General features: G+C 50.5%; 1 protein-coding gene and 2 long non-coding RNA genes across 4 annotated transcripts in view; 2 read left to right on the forward strand and 1 right to left on the reverse strand.

The window, feature by feature from the left end:
• FAIM2 (Fas apoptotic inhibitory molecule 2) overlaps positions 1 to 5,064 on the reverse strand; it is a 30,645-nt gene extending 25,581 nt beyond the window's left edge. The window contains exons 1-2 of one of the 2 annotated variants that reach the window (XM_006933680.5): positions 4,909 to 5,064; positions 1,146 to 1,341 (exon numbers count right to left, since the gene is read on the reverse strand). In XM_006933680.5, coding sequence (XP_006933742.1) covers positions 1,146 to 1,341; positions 4,909 to 4,923 — 211 coding nt within the window. In that variant the 5' untranslated portion in view covers positions 4,924 to 5,064. Of the gene's footprint in view, positions 1 to 142; positions 274 to 1,145; positions 1,342 to 4,908 lie in introns of those variants that run through there. The other variant, XM_006933681.5, reaches the window with a different exon arrangement.
• Positions 316 to 8,818, forward strand: LOC109501574. The gene is made up of 3 exons (XR_006600704.1): positions 316 to 515; positions 8,343 to 8,620; positions 8,722 to 8,818. It is a non-coding gene; the product is annotated as an uncharacterized LOC109501574 (long non-coding RNA).
• Positions 8,819 to 8,859: 41 nt separating this feature from the next.
• Positions 8,860 to 17,378, forward strand: LOC123386594. Its single transcript, XR_006600705.1, has 3 exons — positions 8,860 to 9,607; positions 9,905 to 10,000; positions 17,224 to 17,378. It is a non-coding gene; the product is annotated as an uncharacterized LOC123386594 (long non-coding RNA).
• The last annotated feature ends 836 nt before the right edge of the window (positions 17,379 to 18,214 follow it).

Raw genomic sequence — 18,214 nt, forward strand, 5'->3', positions numbered from 1 at the left:
TCACCCTTTTGTCTTCCACTTGCATGTGCGGTCTACATCTCCTGCCAAAGCCCAAATGGCCAGACCACTGAGCAGGCGGTGAGGACAGAGAAAGCCCTGTGGGTGTCTGGGGCAGTGAGAAGGGCTCACACAAACACCAGACCTTCATTGGCTCTCCAGTAGGTCACGGTGTGGTAGGTCTGCTTGGCTCTGGGCCGAGAGGGTTTGTGGTAAGGGGTGTGGACCATGGTGGCCACTCCCGGTGAGTAGAGGCTCTGTCTGAGGCATTGTTCCTGGGATTCCTTCTAGAATTCTGCTGGGGAGGGTGGGAGTATATAAGATGGGGGAAGGGGGTTGAGGGGCTGCTTAGGGAGGCTGCCGGGGCTGAGGAAGATTTGAGAAGGGGCCCTTCCTTAGCACGTGGGGAGCTGTATGTTCCCAGCCCCCAAGGCAAAGCTCCCACAAGCTGCTCAATCTAACAGAGGGGCTCCCACGGGCTGTGATTTTTGGTCTACAGGGAGCTGGCATTCGCCTGGGTAAGTGTGCCTATGAATTATGCCTGGCCATGAGGGGCACTAAGGCTGGCATCCATATACCTTCCCCATGTCATGTCCTCCTGTCCCCAACAAAGGCCTGGAGAAGGGAAGAGAGGTAAGGAAAGTGAGGGTGAAGTGATCCTCAGACCCCTGGCCCCCAACATCCCTGGGGCCTTCAGGGGGAAGTTTTGGATCAGCCCACATGTAAACACGACACCTCCACTCACAGGGAGCCAGCCACAGCTTAATGCTGCCCTTTCCTGTGTCTACGCTGACCTCCCTCCACCCTTTTAACGTACCCCTTTGAGGAAAGCCTCTCTAGAATAGCCCCTGATCCACCCCCTCCCCCTATTTACTCCCTCTATTTGCCCTAGCTTGGTGACTTGAAAAGAATCCCCTCTTCCCCATCCACGAGTACTATGACAGAAAATATTGTGTCTCTCCCTTTTCATGGAGTCCTCCTTGACCTACTCTTGGAATAGCCCTCCAAATCCCAAGCCTTTGACAACAGAGCCTCATATAACAACCATACAATGCATCTATTTATGGGCAACTTCCTCCTACCCAAGTTTTTCCTCTGGGCCTACCACTCCCCATGATGTTCCAGCCTCCAGGAGCTGAGAGACTTACTAGGATCCACATAGGCCCAGCTGGGATGGAGAGGCACAGCCGACGGGGCTGGGGGGAAGGCCCCTGCCTTCAACCCCTCTCCAGAGGTGGCCTCCTCATAGGAGGGCGGGGCCGAGGGCACTGCTGGAGTCTCCTTCTTCTCACCATTGGCCTGCTGCTGCCCCTCCGTCCCGGGGGCCTTGTTAGCCACGGAGATCTGTGGAATAGAGGCGAAGAGAGACAGTCACCAGGGAAAGGGTGCCTTCCAAGTCCTCCCCACCAGCCCCCAATATCTGGAACTTCCATGGGTACTTTCTCACCTGCACTAGGAAGGGTGGGGGTGCAGACAATAATTTCCCTATTTTACACGGGATATGGAATATTATTCAGCCTTAAGAAAGAAGGAGATCCTTCCATTTGCAACAAGGCTCAGGGAAATAAGCCAGACACAGAAAGACAAAAACTGCGTGATACCAATTATATTGGGAATCGAAAATAGCCAAACTCATAGAAGCACAGAGTAGAATGGTGGTTGCCAGGGGTTGGGGGGTGGGGGAAATGGGAAGGTGTTGGTCAAAGGGCACAAAGTTTCCATTGTGCTAGATGAATAAGTTCTGGAGATCTAATGTACAGCATGGTGATTATAGTTAACAATACTTTATTGTATACTCGAAATCTGCTGAGAGGGTGGATCTTAAGTGTTCTCATCACACACAAAGAAAGGTAACTATGTGAAGTGATGTTAACTGACTTGATTGTGATCATTTCACAATATACATGTATATCAAAACATTCAGGTCGTGTACCTTAAATATATACAATTACCATTTGTCAATTATACCCCAATAAAGATGGTGGCGGAGGAAGACTCTCCCTCCTCCCCTTTTTTTTTTATAGATGGGAGAACTGAGCTCCAGGAGGGTCAGGGCTGGCCAGAGGCACACACTGAAGCTGGAATAAAAACTGAGGAAGGAGAAGGGAAAAAAACTGAGTGACTCGGTCGGTGAAGCGTCCGGCTCGTGATTTTGGCTCACGTCATGATCTCACAAATCGTGACATCAAGCTCTGTGTTGGACTCAGGTGCCAAGCCTGCTTGGGATTCTCCCCCTCCCTCCCTCTCTCTCTCTCTCTGCCTTCCTGCATGCACATGCATGCCCTCTCTCTCTCTCAAAATAAATACACTTTAAAAAAAAGTTTAAAAAATAACTGAGGAAGGAGAAATTCTTAGGAGAGGCCACCATGGGGCTGTCCCTGGGGCAGAGAAGGGGTGTGTATGGTTCCACTGTCTCCCTGGGGTTCAGGGAAGGGCCTGGCACAGAGTAGGCCCTCAAGAATATTATTGAATGAAAGATTCTTTCATTTAATCTCCCTGCTACCTTGGTGGTTATATTTTGACCCCTGGTTGTTTTTTTTTTTTTAATGTTTATTTATTTTTGAAAGAGAGAGAGAGAAAGAGAGAGCAGGGGAGGAGCAGAGAGAGAGAGGGGAGGAGAGAGGATCTGAAGTGGGCTCTGTGCTGACAGCAGAGAACCCAATGAGGGGCTTGAACTCACAAACCATGAAATCATGACCTAAGTTGAAGTTGGATGCCCAACCGACTGAGCCACCCAGGCACCCCTGATCCCTGTTTTAAAATGAGGGAACCGAGGCTCAGAGAGGAAGGATGACTTGTTCAAGGCCACAGAGCCACACATAGCCCATTGGGCTGCAAAGCCCAGGCCCCATCCACTGGGACTGGCCTCCTTCTGTTGGGCTGGGGATGACACTAGGAAGGTGGGGATGGGTGAGCAGGGAAACAGAGAGGGGTGAGGGGAGATATGAGGAAGAAAGGGGACCATAGAGTGGGGAAAGGGCAAGAGGTCCCTGGTGAAGGGTCCTGTTTTGGCCTCATCCTGTTGTGAACCTCAGCCTCTCTCCCAAACCAGAACAGAATCACAGACCTTCACTGTTGGAAGGGATCTCAGAAGGTATCTAGCTCAACGCTTTCCTTCACTTGACAGATGAGGAAACTGAGGCCCAGAGGGAATTGTGCCATGGCAGGTTGAAAACTCAAGCGCATTTACTCTCAGCTCTGCCCCAGGCCCCAGAGGGTCCACTTAAGCTTTGGGGAGAGGATGTGAGCTGGAAGGGCCTGAGTGCTGCCGCCAGGGAAGGGAAGACTGTGGGGGAGGGGGTGTATGAAAACTGACCGGCAACAAAAAGACTAAGCCTCAGAAAATGAATGGGATTTAGTTCTGGCTTCAGAAAGAATGTGTTAAACCCGAAGGGCCGCAGAGGAAGGCCGCTGAGTTCATTCTTTGTAGGTTGCGTCCAGCTGAGGCAGCCCAGAGGGAAGCGAGCACCAGAACATCTCTGTCTCCACTCAGCCCTAAGGACCACTGAACTGGAAAGTTCTTTTCCATCCTCAGAAAGCCTGTGAGCCAGCTGGGGGTCAGAGGCAGAGGAGGCGGGGCGATGTGCTACATTCATTGAGGACAGGAGGCGATGTCAGCAAAGTGACTGGGGTGGGGGGGTGGAATCAGCAGTAGGTGTGGGGAGGGGGCTTTTCATTTTCACCACGGTGAACACCCCCCAGGCCTCCTTAGGGAAGGGCCTTGAGGAGCTTAGGCCTGTGAGAATGGGGCCCTGGTTCACCTGCTGCCCTCCCACTCCCCAACCTCCTTCCTCATCCAGACCAGAAGGCTCACATCCAGGAAAACCCATTTCAGCCCACCAGAACCAAGGTCCTTTGAAACCAGACCCAGGAAAAGAATTATCACCTCTGACTTCAGCCCTGTCACGAATGGGCCCTCCTCCCAACCCCCACCCTGCCGATCAGCCCCAGAGCCTCCTGGGCCCTGCCCCCCATACACACACACACACACACACACACACACACACACCCTCATTCCCAAGTGAGGTCTGCCCAATGGCAGGAGGTGGTATCACCAGTGACATCATTTTGAGGTCTCAGGAGCTTAAAAACAGAGAGGAGGGTCTGAGAGCCCAGGGAAGGATGCCATTGGCTCTGAGGCTCATCTTGGAGAAAGGAAGGGGGAGTGTAGGGGAGGCTCCTCTTCTGTTTTCTCTGCCCAATCCTTGGCACCCCCAAAACAGAGGGCCAGAGGACCCTCCCCCTTTGCCCCAGGCCCTGATTGTTGTATAATTCCACAGGCTGTTGATGTTATGTAACCCCACTAGGCCAGCCAAGTCTCTGCCCCAGCCCTTCCCCTCCATTTCAGGCCTAAAACTAGAAAAAAAGAGACGACGTTTTATCTGGTTCCATCTAGTCCCATGTCGAGCCAAAACAAAAACACAAATTAAAGCATCCTGATGCAGGGTTGCCATAGTAATCCCCTCCCCCCCCCCCAAAGCATGTGTCCAGATGTGGAATGAGTTGGCTGGGGGGTGGGGGTGGGGGTTTCTGTGGAGGTGGGAAAGATGAGCATAATGTGGTTGGGGCAGGATAGGCACCACTCCTTGGGGCTCACCCAGGTGCCCCCCTCTAGTCCCCCCACCACACCCTGGACACCCAGGTTGATTCCTTAAGGGAAACTGGGTACCTGTGAAGGGTACTGAGATGCCAAAGCCCCTGGGGTGAGAGGGCCTGTTGGGCAGGAAGAGGCCCTGACCTATCACTTGAAATGCGCCTTTGGTCCTCTGACTGCAACAAGGACCACAGAGGACCTTCGCACAAGAGCTGGGGAAGGATGCTTATAGTGGTCCAGAGAGTTTGCTCGGGATGACGGGGAGCGGGGAGCCGAAGGATGAAGGATGATGGTGCAGGTGGGGGAGATGCCGGTACCTTTCCTTGTGTCATGGTGCCGTCTCTCCGGGAAGGGGTCCCTGAGGCAGGGGCGGCCGCTTGGGTCACCGCAGCCTGCCTGCGTCTCTTCCTTCCTCCGCGTGGGTTCTAGCAACATCCACTGCAGCCGGGCCAGGCGGACCGGAATGTACCATTCAGGCGCAGGAGGAGGAGGGGGCCCGGGGGCGGGCTGGGAGGCTGCTGCGGAGGCCGCTGCGGATTTACAAGCCCGTGGGGAGGAGGAGGCGCGCCGCCCCCTCCCCCGTCCCCTCCACCCTGAACCCTCATCCCGGGACTAGGGAGCGCGTGCTGCAGAGCCACCCAAGTGGATGGGTCCGCAGGGCGGGAGGAGGCGCGGGGACTCCGTGACACCCGACCAGCTGATGCTGCCTGCCTGTAACTGGAGCTGGGTGTCAGGGCCTTATCGCTCCACCATCTCTGCCGCTGACAGGTTCTTTCTGTTCAAGCCTCAGCCTCCCCCTTCCCTGCCTCTGGATGCGTTCCAGATTTCTGTCTCCATTTCCACCTCCCCTCTCATCTGTTTCATCATCCACGGCAGAGTGGGGAAAGTCTCCCACGGCTGGCTCATCTACCCTCCCTGGCTTCTAATAGGGCCCCTGGGCCCTCCGTTCCTATGGGCCTTTGGCAAGCCATATAGGCACCTCTCCTTTGCCTCCATTTTCCCACCTGTGAAATGGGAGCAATGGGCCCCTCCCTGCCTTGTCGCAGAGGCCTGGTGTGGGAGGATGCAGGTGCTGGTGTTTTTGTTTTGGTTTTTGTTTTTGTTTTCAGCCCTGCTGGACCATCTAACCAGGCCTTTCTGGAGAGGCTTCTAGCTCTGTCTCAAAGCATCTCCAACTCCCATCCCCATTCCCAAGATGCTGCTTCCTTTCTGCCTCCACTCCTGCCTCCATCACCCCTGCCCCCTTCCAGAGCCTGTTCCCTCCCCTCTCCCAGGCTTGTCCTTGGGAATTGGCCATCGCCGGGCCCAGTTTTCCAAAGCTGCTGCAGTGTTGCTACGGAGTTTGCAATCTCACGAGCTGGGCTGGATTCCCAACTTGATCACCCTCTGGCCTTGTGACTTTGGCAAGGCCTTGATCTCTGTGAGCTGCAGCGTCTCCTATGGAAAGAAAGAGCTCTGTCCATCCTAGATTGACTGTGAGGCACACAGGTTATGGCGGTGGAAGCTCACTAAAGACCACGAAGTGCAGCCAGCATGTGAGTCATTATTAGCTGAGGAATTAGTGTCTTGGGCCGCTCCAGGGTGAGGACTCTGAGATCTGCCTAAAAGGATCTGAACTTCCTAGGATAAGATGAGAAACCAAGTCCCAATGCAGGGATGGCCCCTTACCGTCTGCTTCTCTGTCGTCTCTCAGCTAGACCCACCCAATGACGGTGAGAGAGCAGGGCACTTGGTGTGCAGCTAGATTATTGAGTTGTGACTCCAACTCTGTTCACCCTTTGTGTCCCGCCCCCTAGCTACCAACTGCCTACATGCTTGCTTAAGCCGGGGTGTCCCTGTCTAGAGGCTCTCTCAGCCCTCGCTGTCCTTCCCAGCCCTTCTCCTGTCCCCTTCCTTCTGCAAACTGTTGGCATAGTTCCCCCCACCCCCACTGCTGCCCAAGGTCTGCCTGGCCTGCACGCCACCACCGTCCCCTCCCCCCCCCCCAATCTGTGTTCTGGAGCAGTTTTCTCCTCCTGCGTGACAGCTCTAGTGGCCACCTCCTCCAGGAAGCCTCCCTGGCCTCTGGTCTGGGATTGGTGCTTTTTTCTGTAGTTTCCTAGCACCCGTCACATGACACTGTGGAGTTTCTTTGTCTCCCTGGTAGATTCTGAGAGAACCTGTCTAGCAGTTTCCACGTTGGCAGGGCTGAGAACTGTGGCAGGCATGTGGAATGTACTCGATAAATCCTAGCTGTGACTATTACCCAGACATATGGTGTTACACAGAGCCTGAATTTATGTAGGCCTCAGCATTTTCATGTATTTGCGAATCTCAGTTGCTCCTTCTCTCCCTGTTTACTCCACTCCTGCCACACAGGCCTCTTGGCTGTTCCTTGACAGGCCAAGTATACTGTTAGCTCAGGGCCCTTGCACTTGCTACATCCTCTGCCTGGAATGTCTACAGATTGCTGTATGGGTCACTCCCTCACTCATTTCACGGCTCTGCTCACACATCACCTTCTTGGGAAGGTCTTCCTGATCCTATATAAGTAGGAATGCCACCAATGTACCACCACCCAGTTCATCGGGCAGTCTCTTTCCTGCCCCGGCTTTATTTTATTTCCTTGGCAATTGTGACCTCTGACACATATCTTGTGTTTAGACTTTTGGTCCCTCTTTCTCTTCTAAGCTCTCAGCGTCAGCTGTTAGTATTAGCCTCAAGGATTCCATAGATGTTGTTTAATGAAATAATTTCCACCCTCATAAGGCAGCTCAGTTCCGCTGTTATTCCTTCATCACGTGTGTCGTGCCTAGCTCTATGTGACACACTGTGGTAGAAGCTTTGGTGATTCAAAGGGGACTCAGACATGCAGCCTTTCTTTGGCGGGAAAAGGTCCATTCAGAGCTCACCCCTGTGCACTGCCAGGGCGGGAAGCAGGCTTGGGCAGGATCGCTAGAGAAAGGGGTGCCTGAGGGGAGCCAGGCACAGTGAGAGGTTCCCCAGGGAGCCGGGAGCTTGTTGGGGTCACATCTCTGACTGTCTAGCCCGGAGAATGGGCTTTATTCTGTTAGCATCAGAAGTGGGGGCGGGGGGAAGTTCCAAGGGTTTTCAAGCAGGGGAATAGGTTCGAAATCATGCTTCAGAAAGACCAAACTGCTGTAGTGATATTTGTCGTTAAAGCATTCTCTTGAACAAGAAGGGAAGAAGGGTCAGCCTGTGAGGAATGGTGGGGAGGGCCTGAAGGAGGGCAACGCTGATGAGAATGCAGACTCTGTGAGTTCTTGTGGCGGCCTGGAGCCCAGACTGCAGAGCGGTCTCCCTGGGCTCAAATCCCGGCCCTGGGCAAGATGCTTTGCTTCTCTGTGCCTCTGTTTCCTCACTGAGTTAGTATTAGTAAAGCACTCAGAGCAGAGCCAGGCATATACCAGGTGCCCCATGCATGTTTGCTAATTTAAAAATAAGACAAATGATCCAGGGGCAGAAAAGATGGAGAGAGGCAGACAGCTTGGGGCAGGATTGACAGGACTTGGGAAGAGGCTGAAGACAGAGGGATTTGCAGGCTGAGACCCTGGGAGAATGGTGCCATTAGTAAGAGGGAGGATGGGGCTGATGTGTTTGGGGGGGGGTCAGGTTGAGTTTGTGGTGCTCCTGGGATATCTAGGTAGAGATGTCTCCTAGGCAGTTAGCTAGAGGCTCCTGGTGCCCAGAAGAGATGTCTAGGCAGTGCCTTCCTTACATAGCTCAGAGGGCACCTTGCATTGTATTTTAGGGGAATGTCATGCCCTTTCCCACCCTGGAGCCCAGCTCTGGGGCCTCATCAAGTCGAGCAGTGCGGCAGCTGGGACTGGGCTGGATTCGGAGGTTTGGAGCTCCTTGGTCGTTAGCACGTGGACAGTGGCTGAACCATGGAATACATGACGACATCCTGCAGAGTGAGGCCAAGGAGGGAAGAGGCCCAGAGCAGCACCTGGAGGGGGGTGGAGAGTCAGAAGAAAGTTCTTCCATCTCTCCCAGAACCCCCTCACCATCTTCAATGACCAGGCTGAGGTAAGAGGGACAGACTCAGAGACCACCGGTCCGTGTGGCCGGGGCCGCTCTTCAGAGCAGGGGAGGGTGTGGGCGCCATGTTTCCTTTCCCCTCCTTTCAGGCCAACGCAAGCGAGGCAGCCCATCCCCATCCTTGTTCTGCTCCACTTCTCAGCCAGCTCTGTTTGCAGCAAGCGCCTGGAAGGTGGGACGGGAGGCGGGGGGGGGGGGGGGGGGGGGGGGGGGCGGAGGTGTGGACAGAGGTGAGGTTTCTCTTTCTACAGCCATAGAAGCAAGAGGCCAAAGAGGGTGAGTGACAAACCCAAAGTTACATGACATGTTGGGGGTCAAGCTGAGATGAGAAGAGTGGATGTGACCCCATCTCCAGGACCATCAGGCCAAGAGTGTTTCAGTGACAGCACTTGGTCGGGGTGTGGTGGGGGGAGCTGGGGGTTCTCCGACTCCCTAGATGGGCAAAAGCAGAGCTTTCCGGGTACCTCTTCCCAGATCCTTACCCATAACTGCCCCCCCCAACCTGCAACAGCCCCTGTCCCCCAGGGATGAAGAGAGAACCTGCACATTTGAAGTCAGTAAGAGGGAAGGGCCGAGGCAGTGGCTAGAGCTCCGGTCCTCACAGCAAGCAGGTTTCTCAGGGTGGGCTATGAGAGGTGGAGGTCCAGGTGAGCTCAGGCATACCAATGTGCCCTCCTGGCTTTACCTGGGCTTCAGCAGTGGCTGCCTTCCTACAAATTGTCCTCCTGGTCCCTGGCCCCCTGCCCCTCTCACTGCTGTCCTTACAGGCCCTTCCTACCTCCCCCTGCAGCAGCCCTGCCACAAAGAACCTGACCTCCCGGACTGGCCAGCCACAGCCTGGTGACACAACTTCTCTATGCTAGGGTTTCCATTCCTACCTCCTCACCCCCTTCCCCGTGACAAGAGGCCTCCCCAGATGTGTCTCCACAGCACAGGGACATGAAGCGTCTTCCCAGCTGCAGGGACTGCTTACCGGTGTGAAACCACATTCCAGTCCCCCTCTCTCCTCCCCACCCCCCAACTTCTGGGCGTTTGCTGGGAGCTGGGGCAGGGGGAGCCAAGTGCAGGAGCTGCGGTTTCCAGGCTCTTCACACCCAGCCCCATCTGCTCTGTTGCTCTTAGCAGTGTCCAGACCCTTGATAAGTCATTTCTGTCCCCTGGGTCTTGCTGTTGGGGCTGGCCCTCCCTGATTCCCAGCATGGCCACGGGTTCTGTTGAGACCACACGTTGTGCTATGGGATTTTTATATGCGCACGTCTGCTTCTCTACCAGATGGAAAGATCCTTAAAGGTTGGACTCGATCGGGATGCCTGGGTGGCTCAGTCGGTTAAGCATCCAACTTCAGCTCAGGTCACGATCTCACAGTCGGTGAGTTTGAGCCCCGCATCGGGCGCTATGCTGACAGCTCAGAGCCTAGAGCCTGCTTCAGATTCTGTCTCCCTCTCTCCCCTCCCTCCCTTGTTCACGCTCCATCTCCCTTTCTCTCTCAAAAAATAAATAAACATTAAAAAAAAAAAAGTAAGACTATCCTTCCAGCCCCCACTCCTCTTCCACCGGGTAGAGCTCACTGATAAAGAAGAATACAGGTAGGTTTTGGATTAGGTCTATCTGGGTGCAGATTTTGATCTTACCACTTAGGCAAGTCATTAAACCTCTCCAAGCTTAGTTTTTTCATCTGTAAAATGGATATTCATTCATTAATTCACTCATTCAACCAATATTCACCGAGGGCCTGCTACATCTCAGGCAATCACGCAGATACAGCATCTAACACAAAAGACACAAATCCCTGCCCTGTGGGCCTTGCTTTTTAGTGGGGAACCTTAGTGCCTGTCTCAAAGAGTGATTGGGAGGACTCGATGAGCTAATTAGGATCAAGCTTCGCACAGGGCCTGATGTGATAGGCCTGACAGGTTAGAGCTGTTGTGAACATCCATTCAGGGCCACTTATCAAGAGCTTACTGTGTGCCAGCTCCATGCTAGGTGCTGAGGAGACAAAGATGTGGAACAGCCATCCACACCCTCGGGGAACTCAGTTTAATGCCCCTAATGTGTGTTGAATGGGCACTACCCTCGTCATTGTTCAGAAGCTTATAACAAGCACCAGTCTGTAGCGTGTGCTACAAAGAGCCATAAAATTCTAGTAGGTGTGACATGACAGGTGTTTATCCCCTGGTACCCTACAGACTAAATCACACATGATTGATGTGCTTTCAGGAGGTTCTGAAAAAGGAGCGGTTATATTTGGTTGGGGGACAGAAAGGATCTGGAGGAGGTGGCTTTTGAACAACATCTGAAAGAAAAGAGTAGGATTCCACAGACAGAGAGTGGTGGCAGAGATAGGAAGGGCGGCCCCTCAAGGGACCAGAAGGGCACAAAAATAAGTGCTTGGAGGAAGGAAAACAGGAGGCGCCAATTGTGTGCCTAATCCCAGGACGACCTAGCCCAGGGTGAGGGTGGAGGTTGGTCTAGGCAAGGCAGCTGAATTCACAAGCACAGGAGACAACTCTCCAAGAGGTGGGTTGGAGAGACCCCTTTCCTAGCCCTCTACCCTGGAGCAAGACTACACCAGGCTCAGAATGCCACCATTAGAAGTTCATTTCCTTGAGCAAGCGTCAGCTTCCAGGAGGTCCCTCACAGAAACAAACCACGAAAGTGAAACTCCCTGAGTGGTGCGACACGTTGTAGATACTTCGCACGCACCACGTCCCTTCCCTTTCTCCTAAGCGGAAAGCTCCGTTTCATGAGCCAGGAACCTTGTAAATATTTCAGTGGCGTCTGTGTGGTTGAGGCTGTGAAGACTGTTCTCTGCAGCACTCGTGACAGTGAGGTCTGGGAGATGTCTCAGGCCCGTTACAAGTGTTTGATCAGCCTCATGTTAAAAAAAAAAAAAAAAAAAAAAATTCCCCGGAACTGTTGACAGTCACTGGCGTGAGACAGATTTGCACTTTTTCTGGAAAGAGGCCAGAACGTGAACCAGCAGAGAGTTGCATCTCACAAAAGAGACCATGGCCAAGGCCTGACAACCAGGCATGAGCTCCTCCACCCCCAACACAGCCCCAAGCCATCAACTGGGCCGGGCAAGGGCTCTGTCACACTAGGGGTCCCGGAAGGAAGCCCAGGAAAGAAAACAAGAGAAAGTGGCTGTGCCTCTACCGGCCAGGGCTGGAGCTAGAATTGAGGACAAGTTGACCGGGCCTGTTGCCTTTGAATTCTTCTTCTTCTTCCTCCTTTTTTTTTTTTTTTTTTTAAAGAAACATTTTGTTGTGATAAGAACATTTACCATGAGATATACCCTTTTATATTTTTAAGTGTGCAATTCAATATTGTTAACTACAAGCACGATGCCGTACAGCAGATCTCTAGGACTAATTCATCCTGCATAGCTGAAACTTTATACTAATTAAACAACTACTCTCCATTTCCTCCTCCTCCCCCCGCCCCTGGAAACCACCATTCAACTCTCTGCTTCTATGAGTTTGTCTCCTTGAGATACCTCATGAAAGTGGAATCATACAGCGTTTCTCTCCTTTCGTGACTGGCTTATTTTACTTGTAATGTCCTCAAGTTTCATCCGTGTTACCCCAAAGGCAGGGTTTCCCTCTTTTTTAAGGTTGAATAATATTCCATTGTGTGTACACTATACTTTTTTTTTTTTAATTTTTTTTTTCAACGTTTCTTTATTTTTGGGACAGAGAGACAGAGCATGAACGGGGGAGGGGCAGAGAGAGAGGGAGACACAGAATCGGAAACAGGCTCCAGGCTCTGAGCCATCAGCCCAGAGCCCGACGCGGGGCTCGAACTCACGGACCGCGAGATCGTGACCTGGCTGAAGTCGGACGTTTAACCGACTGCGCCACCCAGGCGCCCCTACACTATACTTCTTTATCCGTCTCTCCAACTGGTTTGTATGTTGATTTTGTATCCCATAACTTTACTGAATTCATTTATTCTGATGGGGTTTTCTGGAATCTTTGGGGGGTTTTCTACAAATATCTGCAGGCTGATATTTTTACTTCTTCCTTTCCAATGTGGATGCCTTTTATTCTTTTTTCTTGCTAATTGTTCTGGCTAGAACTTCCAGTACCGTGTTGAATAGAAGTGGCAAGAGAGAAAGTAGCTTTAGAGGAAAAGCTCTCGGTTTTTCAATGTTCAGTATGATACTAGTGACAAGATTTTCACATATTGCCTTTATTATGTTGAGGTAATTTCCTTCTATCCCTGGTTTGTTGAGTTTTATCATGAAAAGATGCTGAATTTTGTCAAATGCATCTACTGAGATGCTAATGTGATTTTTAAAAAAATCTTTCCTTCTGTTCATGGATGTATCTCTTTAATTGATTTCTGTTTGTTGAACCGTCTTCGCATCCAGGGATAAATCCTCCTTGGACGTGGTGTGTGATCCTTTACATGTGTTGAATTCGGTTTGCTAGTATTTTGTTAAGGACTTTGGCATCTATGTTCATCAGGATGTAAACACCTAGTAGTTTTCTTTTCTTGTGATAGCATCGTCTGGCTTTGATATCAGAATACTGCGGGTGTGATCAAATGAATTTGGAAGTGTTCCCTTCTTTCAATTTTTGGGGGAAGATTTTGACAAGGATTGGAGTGAATTCTTGAAAAGCGTGGTAGAGTTCACCAGTGAAGCCATATAGTCCTGGGATTTTCTTCGATGGCTTTTTTTCTTTTGATTACTGATTCATTCTCCTTACTAGTTACAGTCTCTTCAGCTTTTCTATTTCTTCATGATTCAGTCTTGGAAAGTTGTGCGTTTCTAGGAATTTATCCATTCCTTCTAGGCTATCCAATTTCTTTTGGCACTAGGGGACTTTAAATTCTGACATGTTCACAACCAGGTTGGGCTCAAGTGGATAAAGCACATAACCTATCAAGAAACAGGGAGAGGAGAGGAAGGAAGAGTACGACCCGGACTGGACAGTGTGAACTCTCAAGGTGTGTCCCCTGCCACCTGTGGACTTTGTGATTTTATACAGTGGGAAATGGAAGTCAGGGAGCAGAGCAGCTTGGCTGGAAGAAGAAGGAATAGCAGGACTCTGTTGAACCCTAAGGCATCCAGCCCAATTGGAGCCTTGCAGGCTCCAGCTTGCCTCAGTCATCCATTCCACAACATGTAGAGAGCCCCTACTGGCTAGAAGACACGGAGGCAGGCCTTATGGCGATGGCAAGATGCAGAAGCCACCCTCAAGATGCTGGAGAGGAGAGAAGACAAGCCCACGGTTAAACTCGGGACCCTCAGGGCTGTATAGTAAGAACCATAACAGAGGAAAGTGACACAGAGGGAGGCCTGGGAATCCTTCAAGGGAGTTGGCATTTAAACCGGTCTTTGAACACCAAGCACGATTTTCAAAATCTATACAGATTTCCTTTTCCGGTTACATAATTAAAGTGTGTTCATAATTTAAAAAATTTTAAGCAAATGTGGTAAAATGGGAAGAAAAAAAATACTTATCTACTTCCATAACCTGGAGAAAAATCATGGTTAAAATATTGGTGTGTTTTCTTCTGGTCTGCCTTCTTTTTTCCCTTGATTTTGTCCCTACATCTTGAAGGTAGCATTTTGGCAGACGCAGCTGGAGGAAGGGATGGAGAGGCATGTGACAAGGAGACCACAGAATAAGGGCACGGTGTCTCTGAGCTCTCTCTGTGCCCACATTGGGGTTGTCAGAGCCCTGACCAAGGGGGCTCCCTTCCCCCCACCCCTTAGCCCTTAGCTCTCTGATTGGCTAATGGGCCACACCCAGGGCACAGCCTCAGCCCATTTTCCTGCCTGGCCCCCCAGGGGGAATGTGTTCTGGGCAGGAACATGAGGCTGCGGTTACCCTTCTTCCTGGCACAGTAGACACAGCCTGTTTCTTGGGTGATGGAGTTGAGTTTCCAGCTCCAAAATTGGCCAGGGCCGACCAAATCCCAAACTGATCATCTGGATGTGTGCTGTCCAATGGAGTAGGCACTAGCCGCGGGTAGCTGCCAAGCACTTAATATGTGAAGAGTCAAAACTGAGATATACTGTAAGTGTAAAACACACACTGCCTTTCCAAGCGTGAAAATCTAATGTAATGTATCTTATTCACATTTTTTATATTGACTCCAGGTTGAAGTGATAATATTTGGGGTATGTTGGGTTACATAAGATATATTGTTAAAATTGGTTCTCCTTGTGGGGCGCCTGGGTGGCTCAGTCTGTTGAGCATCCGACGTTGCCTCAGGTCACGATGACTTTGCCTCAGGTCATGATCTCACGGCTTGTGGGTTCGAGCCCCGTGTCAGGATCTGTGCTGACCGCTTGCTCAGAGCCAGGAGCCTGCTTCAGATTCTATGTCTCCTCTCTTTGCCCCTCCCCCACTCACACTCTGTCTCACTCTGTCTCTCAAAAAGAAATAAATGCAAACAAATTTTTTTTTAAAATTAGTTCTACTTGTTCTTTTCGCTTTTTTTCACGTGGATATGAAAACAAGTTAAATTACTTACATGACACACACTTGTGTCTCACATATTTCTTTCTGTTCAACTATGCTGTTCTAGACTGAACCGTTCTATCTTCCCCACTCTTTTAAAGGAAAGCCCACAAGAAGGTATAGGGAAGGGAGACTCACAGAGGGATTGTGACCCACCCAGACTAGGCCAGAGATGGGGAGCTAAGCCCCACAGGGCTCCTGGGGAGAGGGAGTGAGGAGCAGGTATTTTCTCTTCCACCCTCGAATTTCTCTGTTCCTGTGTCTGCCTCCCTAGCATACTGTGAGCTTCCTGAGATAAATAAAACCTTGTTTTATCCACCCTTATATCCTCAGTGCCAGGCACAGTGCCTGCCATGGAGTAAGTGCCGAATCAATGAATGAGGTGAGGGAGGGGTGTCTCAGTGGGTTGAGCATCCGGCTCAGGTCATGGTCTCACAGTTCACGAGTTCGAGCCCTGCCATAGGGCCCTGCTGACAGCTCAGAGCCTGGAGCCTGCTTCGAGTTCTGTGTCTCCCTCTCTCTCTGCCCCTCCCCGACTCACACACCGTCTCTCTGTCTCTTTCTCTCAAAAATAAACATTCACAATTTTTTAAAAAATGAATGAGGTGAGGGAGAGGATGGGGAGAAGATTCAAATAGCAGAAAACTATGCCGACAGGGTGCCGGCCTGCCGGGGTGGCTACAAGCACTCAGAATATTTGGAGATTTTAATCCTCAAATCCTTTAGATTGTAATCTCCAGAGAGCCAGGAGGCCAAACTCATATCGCTTCTCGGTAGCTGGAAGACAATTGGGAACAGGCCACGAGGACACCTCGATGTCATTGTGTGCGGCCTCCTGCCTCTTTCCCCCTCTCAGAGAAGATTCTTCCCATTCCTGCAGTCAGCCTGCTGGCTCGGCGGGTCCTCCCCGTGGGCACACACACCTAGGTGAGGGCCCATCAGGCCTTGCCACACTCAGGGCAAGACAGGAAGGGCTGCGAGTACAAGGAGGAAATGTTCAGCTGCTCCTGCCTGGCACAGCTCTGCCCCCACCTCAAGCCAGGGCTCCGCCCTTGCCCAAAATTCATGGGTCAGAGACTCTCAGGAGTGCTCTTCTCACGCACCTCAACTCTCGAGGTGGGGTCCCACTGGCAGGTTCCCACAGCCCCCGCCCTCTTCTGCCTGGCAGCGGGCAAGGTAGGGATGCAGGAGGGTCAGGGAGCGCCTGTGAATGCAGAAAGGACCCCAGAGGGGCTCAGGTGGATGGACGATTAGCACTGCATGTCGGGCCTATAGTAGAACTTAATTAAGCACCCGGGCTCTGGAGCTGGAATGTCTGAGCTCAGATCTCAGATTCTCCACTTGCTGTTTGTGACCTGGAACAAGTTAACTAACCTCTTTAGACCTTCGCATCCTTACCTCTAAAATGGGCACAATACAGGTTCCCTGCCCTTATGGTGGCTCAGAGATTCAATGACTGAGAACAAATCAAGGACCTAAAACTGTGCCTGGCACATGGCAGACATTCAGCGTTAGAAATAGTCTAGGGGCGCCTGGGTGCCTCAGTTAAGTGTCCGACTCTTGGTTTCTGCTCAGGTCATGGTTTCACGGTTCGTGAGATGGAACCCCACATCGGGCTCTAAGCTGACAGTGCGAAGCCTGCTTGGGATTTTCTCTTTCTCCTTCTTTCTCTGGTCCTCCCCTCATTTGTTTTTTTCTTGTAGTTTTTATTATGGAAGATTTCAAACACACAAAAGTGGAAAGAATAATATAGCAAACTCCTATGTACTCATTACCCCACTTCAATGATTATCAACTCATGGCCCACTGAGTTTCATCTGCAGGCCTACCCCACCCCGGGGTTCTTTTGAAGCAAATCTCAGATATTACATCATTTCATCTGTAAATATTTCAGTACACATCTCTAAGAGATAAGGACTTAAAAAATAGTCCTATAGAATTAACAGCAATGTGTTAATATCAAATACCTGATTGTTTGAATTCTCCAATGGTCTCATTTCTAAAGTAATTTGTTTACATTGGGATCCGGATACAGTCTCTATAATGCACATGATTGGTGTTGCTTAAGCGTTTTTTAAACTACCATTACCTCCTTTTCTCTTTCCCCCCACCTAGCAATTTATTTGTTGAAGAAACAAGGTCATTTGTCTTGTAGTTTCCCACAGCCTGGAATTTGGTTGCATCTCTATATGTAGAAGCTTGATGTGATTCAGGTTCAACATCTGGGAAGATTATTCCCCGGGTGTGTTCTTCTATCAAGAGAGATACATCATAAGTAGCTGTGGATAATCAATGCTTGGATCCATTATTTCATTAGGGGTTGCAAAATAGTGATATTCTGTCATTCTTTCTGCATCTGACAGCTGAAACACCTTTACTAAGAGAAACCTCCCTCTCTTCACTACTTGGTTAACCTGAGTGAACTTTTACGAGCCACACAGGAAAAACATATCAGTGCTTGATTCCTTTCCCTTTATTTACATTTTTCACAATAATGAGTTACTTTCTTAGCATCTCCAAAGGTGATTAATTTTTTTAAATCATAAACTCATGGATTTAAGTATATTTGGAGGGTTTCAACCCATTGTCATTATAGCTAGTATATATTTTTAAATTGTTCTCTGGCTTAAGTGTATTTAATGAGGGTAATAAAAATATGGGACAACGTAGAAGGGCCAAGGGAACTCTGACTTTGGAGTCAAACAGCTCAGGGTGGAATCTTGGCTTCACCGTTGACAATCTTGGTGACCTCGGTCAAGTTACTTTATTTCTCTTTCCTTCTGTTTCGTCATGCCCCAAATTGAGAAGTGGTTCACAGTAACTAACATTTATCAAGTGCTTCCCATCTTGCAAGCATTGTGTTAAGTGCTTCAAAGACACGATGCCATTTCATCTGCAAATGAGCTCAGTGAGGTAGGCGCTATTTTGTCATCCCCATCTCAGAGATGAGGAAGAAACTGAAGCAGAGTGGTTGAGCAGTTTATCAGGCTTTACACACCTAGAAAGTGGTGGAGCAGGGACTGAACCCCGGGGCAGTCTGGCTCCAAAGCTCACTGTCATCTAGTGGTTATTGTGAAGATGTGAGATGATGATGGTGATCATTCAT

This window comes from Felis catus, chromosome B4 (assembly GCF_018350175.1).
Source record: "Felis catus isolate Fca126 chromosome B4, F.catus_Fca126_mat1.0, whole genome shotgun sequence".
Lineage (NCBI taxonomy): Eukaryota > Metazoa > Chordata > Mammalia > Carnivora > Felidae > Felis > Felis catus.